Source organism: Acomys minous, assembly GCF_964271855.1.
Source record: "Acomys minous genome assembly, chromosome: 7".
Taxonomy (NCBI): domain Eukaryota; kingdom Metazoa; phylum Chordata; class Mammalia; order Rodentia; family Muridae; genus Acomys; species Acomys minous.
Genome location: NC_140488.1, coordinates 34,295,940 through 34,311,827, shown reverse-complemented (window position 1 = coordinate 34,311,827; position 15,888 = coordinate 34,295,940). Strand labels below are relative to the sequence as shown.

The 15,888-nt window shown below is 47.9% G+C and overlaps 1 protein-coding gene across 1 annotated transcript; it reads right to left on the bottom strand.

Moving 5' to 3' along the window:
* Nucleotides 1–3,407: 3,407 nt before the first annotated feature.
* LOC311601143 (uncharacterized protein) lies at nt 3,408–7,352 on the bottom strand (the record flags this gene model as incomplete). The annotated part of the gene is made up of 4 exons (XM_084788569.1): nt 7,258–7,352; nt 6,680–7,097; nt 5,939–5,984; nt 3,408–3,458 (listed from the first exon to the last, which is right to left on the bottom strand). The coding sequence occupies exons 1-4, from the start codon at nt 7,322–7,324 to the stop codon at nt 3,408–3,410; spliced, it is 582 nt and encodes a 193-aa protein (XP_084644695.1). The 5' UTR covers nt 7,325–7,352.
* Nucleotides 7,353–15,888: the final 8,536 nt, after the last annotated feature.

Here is a 15,888-nt window from a genome sequence, read left to right as displayed (position 1 = left end):
TGGTCTAGGCAGTCCCAGAATTCTCTATAGCAAAGGGTAGCCTTAATCTGTTCATCCCGCCTCTGCCTCCCCTTTCCTGGGATAATAGCATGTGTTACCATTCTCTCTCTTCCTTTTTGGAATAATTGTTTTGGTCAGATATGGAATTATTCATCAACAGGGTTTTAAACATTCCTTTCACTGCGTTAAATATGCTGTTCATGGCAGTTTCTGGCCTCCATGTTTCATGAGTGTGCTATTCATTATAGAGATACCCCAATATCTATAAGACAACTTGTGGGAGTCAGTTCTTTCTTACCATGTGGACGCCGGGCACAAAGCTCAGGATGTCAATCTCGGCAGCAAGTGTCTTTACCCATGGAGCCATCTCGTGAACCCCTACAATCTTTTTCTTTCTGCTATGTATTTTTGCTGTTGTTGAAGATATTTTTCTATACAATGTATTCTAATCACGTGGTTTTGCCTCCCTCATTTCCCCCAACTCCTCACCCACCCTGCTTTGCACCTTCCAATACTTTCAATATTTTCTTTCCCATTCCTCTGACTGAAGACTCTCAATGGACCTTTCTTCAAGGTTACCCAATTCTCTCTTTTCCTACTTACACATGCTAGGCCCTCCCTCCAGTGATTTTTATTCAATTATGTTATTTATTTACTTTACAAATAACGGTGTTTGAGTAGATCTTTTGTTGTTGTTGTTGTTGTTGTTTGAGACAGGGTTTCTCTGTGTAGCCGTGGCTGTCCTGGACTCGCTGTGTAGACCAAGCTGGCCTTAGACTCACAGTGGTCCACCTGCCTCTGCCTCCTGATTGCTGGGATTAAAGGTGTGTGCCTTTAGTAGATCTTTTGATTCATTTATTTACTGGTGAGGGAATGGGGCCAGTGCTTGCCATGCTGCATATGCAGATGACTGGGATAACTTTGCTGAATTGGCTCTCTCCTCCCGACATGTGAGTCCTGGGTCTAGAAATCAGGTCATTAGGACTACACAGCTACCACACTAGTCCTTATGTTAGCTTTTTGTTATTTGAAAAAGCAGTTTGATATTCTTTGTGAACACCGTTTTCCCTTGGTTCTGTGTTAGCCCTTCCTTATATTTTAAATTCCTGTAGCTTTTTGAGCACATTTCTAGTAGAAGTACTAAAATCTTAGTGTATCTATCCCAATACCTGGCGGACTTCTCTATTTTTATAATTGTCTTTTTCTTACATTAATTTTTTTATTTTATGCTCAATGGTGTTTTTCCTGCATGTAGGTCTGTCTGAGGATGTTAGATCTTAGAGTTAGAGACAGCTGTGAGCTGCCATGTGGTTGCTGAGAACTGAACTCCGGTCCTTTGAAAGAGCAGTCAGTGCTCTTAACCGCGGAGTCATTTCTCCAGCCCAACTTCTCTCTTTTACTTAAAATGTTTTACAATTTTTATTTATGTATAGTTTGTCCCCCTCTAGCACTTTCCACAGTATTGTAAATTTTGTTTTAAATGTATTTATTTCATCATTTTTACTCTGTGTGGACATATAAGTGCCTGCAGAGGCAGAGTGTCTTTCCCCCCTGTAGCTGGAGTCATAGGTGGCTATGAGCCACCTGGTCAGGCAGGGTGGTTAAGGATCCCCCTGAGTCCTCTGGAAGAGCTCTGCATCCCCTCAACTGCTGATTCACCTCTCCAGACTCTTAATTGCTATTTTTAAATTATGTCTGTGTAAGTGTGCCTGAATGTGCTTTGTGCACACGTGTGTGGCTGGCTGTACAAAGCAGAAGAGAGTGTCAGGTCCCATAGAGCTTGAGCTCCATGCCATTGTGAGCTGCCTGTTGTGGCCGCTGAGACACCCCTCTAGCCACCGCCCCTCCCCCCCACTACCTTAGGTTTTCTGGTACAGAATCTGTCTCTAACCCTCAAGGCCACAGTGGCAGCTGGACAGGTCAGCCATCAAGCCCTGTGGATCTCTCCACCTTCCTGTCTCTCGAGGAACCCAGGGTTAAACATTTGCCACTGCTTTTACATCTACGCTGGGGGGGGGGGTCAGAGTCAGATCTTTATGCTTGCTTGGCAGCCACTTTCCATACTCAGCCATTCCCCTGCCCCACTTTTAAGAAGTGAGATGGTGACATCATGTAGTGCAGGACGTCCTTGAGCTGCCTGTGTAGCCAAGGATGACCATGACATTCTGATCCTCAGAAATATACTTCTCAAGTGTTGTGATTACAGGGCCTGGCCACTGTGTTCAGCTCTTACTGTTTCTACCTACCCTTTCCTTAAAACTGGACCCCGTTGTCTGTATCACTGCACGACAGCTTTCCTTTTCATTTAAAAATTTTCGATTTTAAAAATTCAAAATTAAAATATACTTGCATTGATACCACTTTCCGTTCCTCCCTCCAACCCCTCCCATCTTCTCCACATTTCACTCCCTTTTGAAATCATGGCCTCCCTCTTTTTGATAGTTTTGTGGGCGTGCGTGCGCACATATGTGCACACACAACACACACACGTCCTCTGAGCTGCCAGAACCAAGAAAAGTCGCGTCTGCACGGTCTGTTTGAATGACATTTCCTTGGTACTCCGGACACATACCTAACCATCTCAGATGACACTTGAAACAGATATTGAGATTTTAGCTCCTTCTTGTAAATACAAGGGCTGTAAATACTGGATTTTGGTGGCAGCAAAACCCAAGACCTATGACAGAATCGGCTGCTGGCCCATGCCATGTATGTCCACAAAATTTTCCACACAGAAATTGGGGGCGGGGGCAGGGGAGATAATTGGGAGGAGTCTAGTAACTATTTCATTGCTTGTGTCCTGTGAACTCCGCGGGTGGCCTCTGTGTACACAGTTTCTGTCAGAGTTCGAGGCTGGAATGAAATCCTAGGTAGTGTGTGTATGGGGGCGGACGCAGACATCCCAGTTAGGGAAAAAAAGCATGGCTTCTCACAAGGGTCTTGCCTTGTCTGTTGTGTAGATGTGAGATGTGCAGTCCTCTGTGATTAAGACTGTGGAGTGGGGACAATCTGAGGGCTAACCAAAAAAAAAAAAAAAAAAAAGAACATGTGTGTCACTGCAACCCTGCTCTGGAAGCTGGAAAGTCCCTCTGACATACAGGGCTTACTGACTGCGGTGTAGAGGTGGCGCTTCCTGGAAAAGGACCTTGTCACTCTGTTTAAATGACATTTCCTTGCTAACAGACATGTATCTTAACACTCTCAGAAGACACACAAAACAAATACATTGTGAAGTCACATCTTTATTGCAAATACAAATACTAAGGAAATAAGTGTGAAGTAACACAGTTTTGGCAACAACAAAATCTCATCTGCATGTGGCTCCTGAGCGAGCGTGGCTCTCTGGGGATCCTCCACAGCCTTCGGAGAAAGATTTTCTAAGAAGCAGGAAGAGGATCGCTGAGCATTTACAGCCTCTTATAATTCCTGTACTGTTCTCTCCTCTTCCGAAACCATTTCTACAATGATTGGGGAAAAGGAACTCGTTCAGTGTAGGATCACAACTGAACTACTTAAAAAAAAAAACAAGAATCTACAAAATTCTATTACCTACTAAAAGATATATTGACTTTGTCCTTTCCTATTTGGAGTAACCAATACTTTCCAATTGGATTTAGGTCCTACTCTACACTTTGAAACCCAGACCTGCCACCATTATTAAGGCCAAGAACCTGTGGCTAGAAAGGTCCTAGGTTTAAGGGGAGACTGTATTACTATTACTCTGCTAAATCAGGATAACATTAAACTGATTCCTAATGGCTTATTGCTCGAACTAGTCCTTATTAGAGAAATTTCTATTTTTCAGTAGAAAGCGATTAACATAGAGACCTACAACTGACCAAAGCATAGAAAACAAAAGATTGAAGAATTCTCATCCCCAAATAGAACATAAATATCACACCATCTCCTCCAAAGCTCAGAGATAATTTTAGGAGAGAGGATAGAAAGAATATAAGAGCCAGAAGCTGTGCATGACAACAAGGAAACAGCGTTTTCTTGGGGCATCACCACACCACACACACACACACACACACACACACACACACACACACACACACACACACACACTCACACACACATGTCTGTGAATATTTGATCAGCAGTCCTGATGGGTTATAAAAAGCAGGGACACAAAGTTGGGTGGATGGGGACCAGTTGGGGGAGGCTTCTATGGCCAAACACATACAGCATTTTCAAAGAACTAATAAAACCTTTTTTAATAACCCAGGAGGGCCGGGCGCGGTGGTGCACGCCTTTAATCCTAGCACTTGGGAGGCAGAGGCAGGAGGATCTCTGTGAGTTCGAGGCCAGCCTGGTCTACAAAGTGAGTCCAGGACAGCCAGCCAGGACTAAAAGAGAAACCCTGCCTTGAAAAACAGAAAATAGAAACAAAACAAAACAAAAAACTAAAAAAACCAGGAGGATTAGGTATTTTGGCTTGATGCTTTCTCCATTCTTGTAAGTCTCTGTTTAGCTAAGTTTGCATTAATTATATGGGTTCAGCCTGTGAATTATTACCTTAGTCCAATTCTCCTGTAAGGATAAATTTTGTGATTAATTTGAACAATTCATGTGTCACAACCACAGTATGACTCCCCACAGAAATGCTTTCTAAAGAATACTAACTAGCCTTGGCCAGACAGTGGTGGCGCACGCCTTTAATCCCAGCACTGGGGAAGCAGAGGCAGATGGATCTCTGTGAGTTACAGACCAGCCTGGTTTACAAAGTGAGTTCAGGCCAGCCAAGGCAAATCCTGTCTCAAAAAACCAAAAAAAAAAAAAAAAAAAAGAAAGAAAGAAAGAAAGAAAGAAAAAAGAAAAAAAAAGAGAATATCAGCCTTACAGTGTTTATATATAAACATGTATATGTCTGTATGCATATATCCTTCCTATCTCTGTATAAATAATACAAGTATTTTATATATAACATGTACATAATTCCTAAGGTAAAGTGCATATAATGACCTAGCCATAGGACACATGTATGTGTATTATCTATATACTTAGGTAGTGAAAATAACTTGCTGCAATTCTTTGTTCCTCAGAAAGTTATGCGTCCTCTGAAAATGAGCAATTCCTGATTGGTATGGCTTTCTCATTACATTTTCTACCCACAAGGACCACTCAGCTCAAAAGCCATTTTGAGTGGTCTAGAATGATTGTTTAGTGTTTAATGCTTGCTGATCTTGTAGAGGACTTGAGTTTAGTTCCTAGGACCCATTTGGGCTGCTCATAAATACCTATAACTCCAGCTCCATGAAATTTATGCCCTCTCCTGGCTTCCATGAGCTGCCACACACATGGCATGCATGCATGTGTGCACACATGTGCATGTGTGTGTACACACACACACACACACACACATGCACACAAACACTTAGAGAGAAATCTTTTAAAAGTCATTTTAAAACATGAAAAATTAAAAAAAGCAACACGATACTATCTTGTCTTCAATGCCCCTCAGAGACTCGAGAAGGAATAAAACTTAAAATTCCTGAGTGAGCCAGCAGTGTGGGTTTAGCAGCTTCCAAAATGTACAAATTGACTTCAGACAGTTTACTGCCTGACCAGTCAGCCAATACACCGTATAACGTTGGAGCCTCAACTTCAGCTTTCTGGCCTAATATCTCTGCCAGACTTGTTCGCAGGGCAGGAACTATTGAGGACTTTAGATCCAAGAAGACAGGAAAGACACTTACTTCAAACGGGACGAATGCAGATGGCCAAGTCACTATGAATGTAACATGTATAGGACTCATTCTTCTCATGATTGCCACATGGTTCTCCCTGCTATATGTAGTTTGTTTTATACACGTGTAATAAAGTGAAAGTATATTAAAAAAGCAACACAATTTGACTCAGAGAAGCAATAGGACCTACAGATAAAGTAAGTTCTAGAACGGCTGTCCCATCAAATGGGTTTTCTCTGCTTACTGACCTGTACTCTTGCTTCAGACACACCAATGGATCTTGCCAGACGTTTTCTAAGGGTAAAAACGGAAGACATTCAACTCAGTATTTGGAATTATGGCTATGTGAAATAAAATATGAGAAGATATTTTATATGTGTTTTAAAAGGCTTGCCTGTCTGTTTGTTTGGTTTTTTTTTTTTTTCGAGACAGGGTTTCTCTGTATAGCCTTGGCTGTCCTGGACTCGCTTTGTAGACCAGGCTGGCCTCGAACTCACAGCGATCCGCCTGCCTCTGCCTCCCGAGTGCTGGGATTAAAGGCGTGCGCCACCGCGCACGGCAGCTTTTAATGTTTTAAAGACAGCCTTCCACTTTGTAGCTGAGGCTAGCCTGGCACTCACCACTGTAGCAAGATGGCTCAGAGGAAAAGGTGCTTGCCTGCATATTTGAGGTCAAAACCAGGGACCCACATGATGGAAGGAAAGAAACAACGCCCATTAAGTTGTCATCTGGCCTCCATATGCACACATAAGCACAACACACACACACACACACACACACACACACACACACACACACACACACACACTGAGGGCTTAAATAAAATATTTAAAAATATAATAAAAAGCACACTGAGGGCTTAAATAAAATATTTAAAAATATAATAAAAAGCAGATAAGAAAGGGGACCTGAATAGAGCAAAAGCACTCCCTACACTAGTTCCCTTCCTTAGCAGAGAAAGAGAACACCAATCTAGGCACTCGACTTACGTTTCTGCAGTGGTGAGGTAGTGGCTTCTCTGAAAAGCATCCTCTAGCCCTTGTAGTTGCAGCAGGGTGAACCTGTAGCGGCGGCTGGGGCGGCACTCAGGCACTAGCACTCTCACAGGATGAGTACAGGTCCAGCGTGACAGCCAAGGGCTCACATTTTCTGAAGCCCTCAGGCTCTCTCTCCCGGGGATTGGCTCCTCTGGCTGCTTGTCACTCTCCTGGCCACTGCCACTGGAGCCCTGGTCCTCTTGGTTCCAGTTAGCCACGAGGCCTGTGGAGCCACAAGTAGAAGGAGCTTCTCCACTTAATTCTGCTCCTTCCCCTTCAGCGGCTGCGGCTCCCGAGCCAGGCTGGCCGCTTACACGCTTTCCCTCATTTCTTTCCTCTCCAGCCGGCAAGGCCATCTGTGCCTTCACACCTGGAAGTGGGGGAAACAGACACAGCCGGGCCCGTCAGGGCCTAGCGTGGTGCGAAGTCGCGGCGAAGCGGGCCGCACACAGCGCATGTCCAATGGCCTCTCCCGGACACGGCTCCCCCTCGTGAACATCGCCAACCCACCCTTCCCAGCACTCACTGACCATTCAAAAATCGATCATCCTCCTCAGGTCCCACACAAAGCAGGTAATCGATGTTTTGACGCTCCATGTTGGGAAAGACGTCGAAGTCACTCGCGGGGCTCTGTCCGCAGTACTTCCGCAGACTCTCTGAGCTGGAGCACCCTACAGTCCCGGAAGTAGAGCTTCTCACCCACCAAAGGCTCTCTTCCGGCTCCGGGATCCCATAGTCTGTCTACATTAGCATGTATCCAATCACGGACCTGCATCCTGGCTTGCTCTTGATGTCCTGTTTCTATGCGCAGAGCCCCCAAGGTGCCAAATTGAGAGCTTAAGTGAGAAATGATATATTTGAAAGGAAGGCATGAGTGGCCCTTGGGCAAGTAGGGTAAAGAAAGGGCCTTCCATTTTGCATCTTAAATGAGTCCTCTGGCCTTGGTTAATTATCTTCCTACAGAAGGTGTGGCCACCAATTACAATTGAACCCCTTTGCAAGGAATAAGAATATAACTCTGCCTGGTCCCACTCCCCCTTCCCACCCCCATGCTCTGAGTTCCCCCCCCCCAGCCCCACTCCGCCCCGCCCCCTGTCCCGCCCCTCGCCCTCCACCCCGCTGCCTTTCCACCCCCTGCCCCTACCTCCACCCTTTCCCTGTCCTCCTTCCTCCCCACCCCCTTGCCTCTGCCTCTCCCCTCCCTCTTGTCCCCTCCAGTAGCTCTCCAGGCCTTGCAGAAATGTGTGGGCAATGCCTCTTGGCTTAGTGCTCCACACTGGGTCCCTGGTACTTGGCACAGAACGGATATTAATGTGTTTATCTGGGAGTCTCTTCCTTCGGGCATTCACAGAAGGTGAGGTGAAAGTGTCCTGAGATGAGTAAGGGATCTAAGCAGAGAAGTAAGTGTACGTGGCAGGGGCATAAGTCTTATGGGGCAGCTCCTGTCCCATGCCAGTTCTGCACGGGGGGGGGGGCATGTTCATTGTATAATTAATTCAATCTCTTGAGGGCTATGAGATAGGATCAGAAGACATCCAGTCCCTCTGCACCATTGGTAACCCTAAACAATGCCACCCAAAGCCAGAAGCGTGGGTACAATAGTGTAGTGCACTGGGTGTTTCTTGAAATTTTTAAGTGTTGTCTACCTTAATCAGGAATTGTTTTAACAAATTACAAGAGTGGAAAAATGTTTAAAGTATTAGTCTGTTTCTGATACCTTGAGAACACTCCTTTAATCTCAGCATTTGGAAGGCAGAGGCAGGCGGGTCGCTGTGAGTTCAAGTCCACCCTGGTCTACAAAGTGAGTCTAGGATAGTCAAGGCTACACAGAGAAACCCTGCCTCGAAAAACTAAAAGAAAAAAACAAATAAATACAACTCTTAGCAGGGTGCAGTGGCTCACGCTTGTAATCCCAGCACTTGGGAGGCAGAAGCAGGCCAATTGCTTTGAGTTCGAGGCCAGCCTGGTTTACAAAGCAGTCTGGGACAGGCAAGGTTACACAGAGAATCCTTGTCTCAAACAAACAAAGGAAGGAACAAAAAACACCAAAAAAAAAAAAAAAAGCCCAAAAAACCCAAAAAACAAAATCCCCCCCCCAAAAACAAAACAAAACAAAACAAAAAACACACACACAAAAGAGAAAGAAAGAAAAAAAGACAACAAAAACAGCTTTTAAAGTGTCAGCTCCTCGGAAGGAGAAATTGTTCTGGGAATAGGAGACAAAAGAAAGAAGCTTCTTTTTGGTCTGAGTAGGTCCTTGTTCCCCTTGTTGAAGCAGGAAGGACCACTGGCACAGTGACTGCCAATGCCTTGTACTTTCCACAGAAATGGAGGGTAGTAAACATACCAGTGAACTCTGTTGTTTCCCAAAAACGAGAGTGTAGCTTTGCATGTTGAGTATGACATCCCAAGTGTGGCTGGAACCAGCTTTGTCTGGATAAAGGCTGTCTTTCCCTAGATCTTTTCCATGTCTGCCACGCACAACGGTAGTGCAGTATAGTCAGGGCCAGGGTAAAGGCTGTCATAATACGAGAGGGCGGGTGTGGGGGGAGAGAGGAACGCATGGTCAACGAAACCCTACTGTGTCACTTGACGAGCTTCCAGGATAGTTAAAGCCTACTGGTGGCCGCTCAGGGACGGATGTCACCCCACAGGAGGGGAGACCTTGTCATTCTACTTCAGTGGCAATTCCCTTGACAACTGCCACACAGAGCATAGGAATCCAGAGACACACGAGGCAGGCAGACAGAGAATTCATTTATTTCAAACACAGGTTCTTAGGGGATAAAGGCGGAACAACAAGCTGGTGGAGGAACACCTCCATCTACAAGTGGCTCCTGCTCAAGGGTGGCACACTAGGGTTCCCGCTCAATCTTCAGGGAGAGGTGGAGTTGTTCCCAGGAGGAGCACCACCACTACGCGCTGGCAGATCCTGTCCTTGCCAGAAGAATTGTCTCCTCTTCTTAAACCATCTCTACAATGAGAGGAAAGACAGATTTGTGTGGGGTCAGGAATCAGGATTAGGACCAGAAAACACACGGTGTCACATTAGCTGCCCTCAGTAATTTATATCGATATATTTATATTAACATTATATTGCACAGAAGAACCTGGGGACTCACTGCTCTAACTCTGTGAGGGGCTGACTGTTGTCCTAGGACCCAGTGTGTGTCTAGAATGTGGGGGCACGTGGCTTGTGTCCCCAACACTGCAAAATAATCGCTGGGCAGATGTACAGCACTGTATGTCTTGTTCCTCTCTATAAACCATGCTACACCATCCCATAAGATACCCTACTCTACACTACCATCGCATCGCATCCCATACCACAGTCTGGAGAGCATCAGTAGCATTTTTAGGCAGAGGCCCCTGCGCACACCAGAGAATTATAACGCTGGGTGCCGTTATCTGTGTGGCTTCACTGGGCACTTGAAAACGCCAGCGGGACTGGGCATTTGGACTCTATGCTTTACGACCCCACCAGTCTCTGTTTCACCAAGACTACATCAGCTTTATGAGTTCTGCCTGTCAACCACCACACACTCCAACTGTTTCTGTGAGTTATGTTCCATGCGACATGTGCCCATTCTGCTCAGTGAGCCTTCTGATTTTATTTTCCACCCACAGTGACCCCCGAAGCTTGAAAATTACTTTGAGGCAACTGCAGAGACGCCCCAAGGCTTATGAGCACTTTCTACTCTTGAGGGCCTGAATTAGGTTCCCGGCACCCACACCTTGCTCGTACCTCACATTCACCTGTGACTCCAGCAACTCCACACCAAACGTATGTGTGCATCATACGCACCTGGAATTCACACACACACACACACACACACACACACACACACACACATACACACACACACACACACACACACACACACACACCACACTTAAAATGTCATTTTGAGATATGTCGAGGCCAAAACAAGACACATTCAAGACCTGAAGGAAGTTCTCAAGTGTCTGTGTTGTCAGATGTTCAGAAAATGCCAAAAACAGCAATTAAGAGAAATGTGCTCACATGTTACAGTTAGGAAATGCAAAGCAACATTATTTGCCAGGTACAAATTTATCAAAGTTTTAAGCAAAGACAGAATGTCACCGCTGTTTTCCTAATTGCACCTCAGCTTCTCAGGCCTGTCCTAAGAGAACCTTCCTTAGAGCTACAGACACTGACAGAGATGTTTACTTGGTCCACCTAGACACTACATGAACAACTGTTCCCCGTCCAGTTTGCATGGCTCCCACTCCCATCCCAGAACCCAGGACAGCAAGGCAGGGGTCTGACAGGCGGGATTTTGTGGGTGGCTCTTTGTTCTGGAGTGCAAAGCAGAGGCAGGCAAATGGCTCAGCAGATAGACGTGCTGCCTGCTAGCCTGGTTTTGATCCCAGGCCACACACCTTGGAAGAAGAGAACCGAGTCATTCAAAGCTGTGCTCTACCTCCAAGCATGAGGCACACATCCTCCCCCAAGAAGAGACCCCCAGATTTAAAATAAAAAGCAACCTTGAACATGTCATATATCCTGTGCAATAAGTGAAGATCAGGACAGCTGCAAGACACCCAGAGGCCTACTGCACGAGCTTGCTAGATCCACAAAGGACTTGTGGCCATGCAGTCTGCTTACCCTTCTTCAGCACTGACGTAGTGATTCACAGTCCTTTAAACCTGTTGTGGTGGTCGTGGCAACGTCGGTCACGGTGGCATTGGTGGCGGCGTTGGAGGTGGCGGTTGCAGGGCACCAGCACTGGCACAGGGTGTGCATTGGACACTGAAAATGGCATCAGCTGTACAGGAGGCAATCTAACTGGCACAGGCTGAACATGAGGCATTGTAACTGACATAGGCCATACACAGGGCAGCGTAACTGGCATAGGCCATACACAGGTCATTGTAATTGCCATAGGCTGTACACAAGGCATTATAACTGGCACTGGCTGTGCATAGTGTCCTGTAACTGGCACAGGCTGCACAATGGGCATGAACTGTACACTGGGCAATATAAGTGTACCAGGGTGCACACAGATCACCCTGACTGGTACTGGCTGTGCACCAGGAACTAGCATATGAGGGATGCTAGACACCTTAACTGGTATAGGCTGTATCCAGGTTACAGTGATTGTCATATACTGTGCATGAGGCACAGGAAAGGGCATAGGCTGTGTCCAGGACACAGTGGCTGGCATAGGCTGTATATGGGGCACAAAAATGGACACAGGCTGTCCCCAGGGCATAATGATTTGCATATGTTGTGTGTGGGACACAGGAATGGGCATAGATTGTATAGCAGGCACCATTACTGAAGTAAGCTGTACATGGTGTACTGAATGTTGCATAAGCTGGACTCTGGGCAAAGACTGTACCTGGGGCACCATAGGTGGCATAGGCTGTCTTTGGGGCACCATAGGTGGAAAAGACTGCACCCAGGGCACCACAGGTGGCATAACCTGTATCTGGGGTGCCCTAGGTGGCAAAGACTGTGACTGTGACACCACAGGTGGCATAAACTGTATCTGGGGCACCACAGGTGGCACAGACTGTACTTGGGGCACCATAGGTGGGATAGGCTGTACCTGGGGCACCACATTAGGCACAGAGTGTACCTGGGACACCACATTTGACATAGACTGTATCTGGGGCCCCATAGGTGGCATAGACTGTATCTGGGGCACCACATTAAGCATAGACTGTGCCCGGGGCAACCCAGGTGGCATAGACTGTATCTGGGGTACCATACGTTGCAAACACTGTACCTGGGGTGGCATAAGTGGCATAGATTGTTCCCGGTGCACCACAGGTGACAAAGACTGTATCTGGGGGACCACAGGTGGCATAGACTGTATTTGGAATGCCATAGGTGGCATAGACTGTGCCCGGTGCACCACAGGTGGCATAGACTGTATCTGAGGCACCACAGGAGGCATAGACTGTGCCCGGGGCACTACAGGTAGAATAGATTGTACCTGGCAGGGCATAAGTGGCATAGATTGTGCCCTTTGTACCACAGGTGGCATAGACTGTATCTGGGGCACCATAGGTAGCAAAGACTGTATCTGGGGGGTTGTAAGTGGCATAGAATGTGCCCGATGTACCACAGGGCGCATAGACTGTGTCTGGGGCACCATACGTTGCAAACACTGTACCTGGGGATGCATAAATGGCATAGACTGTGCCTGGGGCACCACCAGTGGCACAGACTGTATATGGGGCACTACATGTGGCACAGACTGTATCTGGGGGACCACAGGTGGCATAGACTGTATTTGGAATGCCATAGGTGGCATAGACTGTGCCCGGTGCACCACAGGTGGCATAGACTGTATCTGAGGCACCACAGGAGGCATAGACTGTGCCCGGGGCACTACAGGTAGAATAGATTGTACCTGGCAGGGCATAAGTGGCATAGATTGTGCCCTTTGTACCACAGGTGGCATAGACTGTATCTGGGGCACCATAGGTAGCAAAGACTGTATCTGGGGGGTTGTAAGTGGCATAGAATGTGCCCGATGTACCACAGGGCGCATAGACTGTGTCTGGGGCACCATACGTTGCAAACACTGTACCTGGGGATGCATAAATGGCATAGACTGTGCCTGGGGCACCACCGGTGGCACAGACTGTATATGGGGCACTACATGTGGCACAGACTGTATCTGGGGGACCACAGGTGGCATAGACTGTATTTGGAATGCCATAGGTGGCATAGACTGTGCCCAGTGCACCACAGGTGGCATAGACTGTATCTGAGGCACCACAGGAGGCATAGACTGTGCCCGGGGCACTACAGGTAGAATAGATTGTACCTGGCAGGGCATAAGTGGCATAGATTGTGCCCTTTGTACCACAGGTGGCATAGACTGTATCTGGGGCACCATAGGTAGCAAAGACTGTATCTGGGGGGTTGTAAGTGGCATAGAATGTGCCCGATGTACCACAGGGCGCATAGACTGTGTCTGGGGCACCATACGTTGCAAACACTGTACCTGGGGATGCATAAATGGCATAGACTGTGCCTGGGGCACCACCGGTGGCACAGACTGTATATGGGGCACTACATGTGGCACAGACTGTATCTGGGGGACCACAGGTGGCATAGATTGTATTTGGAATGCCATAGGTGGCATAGACTGTGCCCGGTGCACCACAGGTGGCATAGACTGTATCTGAGGCACCACAGGAGGCATAGACTGTGCCCGGGGCACTACAGGTAGAATAGATTGTACCTGGCAGGGCATAAGTGGCATAGATTGTGCCCTTTGTACCACAGGTGGCATAGACTGTATCTGGGGCACCATAGGTAGCAAAGACTGTATCTGGGGGGTTGTAAGTGGCATAGAATGTGCCCGATGTACCACAGGGCGCATAGACTGTGTCTGGGGCACCATACGTTGCAAACACTGTACCTGGGGATGCATAAATGGCATAGACTGTGCCTGGGGCACCACCGGTGGCACAGACTGTATATGGGGCACTACATGTGGCACAGACTGTATCTGGGGGACCACAGGTGGCATAGATTGTATTTGGAATGCCATAGGTGGCATAGACTGTGCCCGGTGCACCACAGGTGGCATAGACTGTATCTGAGGCACCACAGGAGGCATAGACTGTGCCCGGGGCACTACAGGTAGAATAGATTGTACCTGGCAGGGCATAAGTGGCATAGATTGTGCCCTTTGTACCACAGGTGGCATAGACTGTATCTGGGGCACCATAGGTAGCAAAGACTGTATCTGGGGGGTTGTAAGTGGCATAGAATGTGCCCGATGTACCACAGGGCGCATAGACTGTGTCTGGGGCACCATACGTTGCAAACACTGTACCTGGGGATGCATAAATGGCATAGACTGTGCCCAGGGCACCACTGGTGGCACAGACTGTATCTGGGGCACTACATGTGGCATAGACTGTATCTGGGGGACCACAGGTGGCATAGACTGTGCTTGGAGCACCACAGGTGGCACAGACTGTATCTGGGGCACTACATGTGGCATAGAGTGTATCTGGGGGACCACAGGTGGCATAGACTGTGCTTGGGGCACCATAGGTGGCATAGACTGTACCTGGGGGGGCATAAGTGGCATAGACTGTGCCCGGGGCACCACAGGTGGCATAGACTGTATCTGGGGCACCACAGGTGGCATAGACTGTATCTGGGACACCACAGGTGGCATAGACTGTACCTGGGGCACCACAGGTGGCATAGACTGTATCTGGGGCACCACAGGTGGCATAGAGTGTGCCTGGGGAACCACATTTGACATAGACTGTACCTGGGGCACCACATTTGACATAGACTGTACCTGGGGCACCATAGGTGACATAGACTGTATCTGGGGCACCATAGGTGACATAGACTGTATCTGGGGCATCACAGGTGGCACAGACTGTATCTGGGGCACCACAGGTTGCAAAGACTGTACCTGGGGGGGCATAAGTGGCATGGACTGTGCCCTGGGCACCACAGGTGGCACAGACTGTATCCGGGGCACCACAGGTGGCATAGACTGTACCTGGGGCACCATAGGTTTGATAGACTTTGCTCGGGGAATCATAGGTGGCACAGACTTTATCTGGGGCACCATATTTGGCATAGACTGTGCCTGAGGCACCACATTTATCACAGACTGTGCATGGGGCGCCACAGGTTGCATAGACTGTATCTGGGATGCCATAAGTGTCAAAGACTGTGCCTGGGGCACCATAGGTGGCATAGACTGTACCATGGCCATCACATTTGGCATAGACTGTACCTGGGGTACCACAGGTGGCACAGCCTGTGCCCAAGGCACTATGGGCGGTATAGACTGTGTCTGGGGCACCACATGTGGCATAGACTGTTCCCAGGGAGCCATAGGTTGCATAGACTGTGACCAGGACATCACAAGTGGCATAGACTGTGCTCGAGGCACCACATTTAGCATAGACTGTGCCTGGGGCACCACAGGTGGCATAGACTGTGCCCAGGACATCACAGGTGGCATAGACTGTGCCCAGGACATCACAGGTGGCATAGACTGTGCTCGAGGCACCACATTTAGCATAGACTGTACCTGGGGCACCACAGGTGGCATAGACTGTGCCCAGGACATCACAGGTGGCATAGACTGTGCTCGAGGCACCACATTTAGCATAGACTGTACCCGGGGCACCACAGG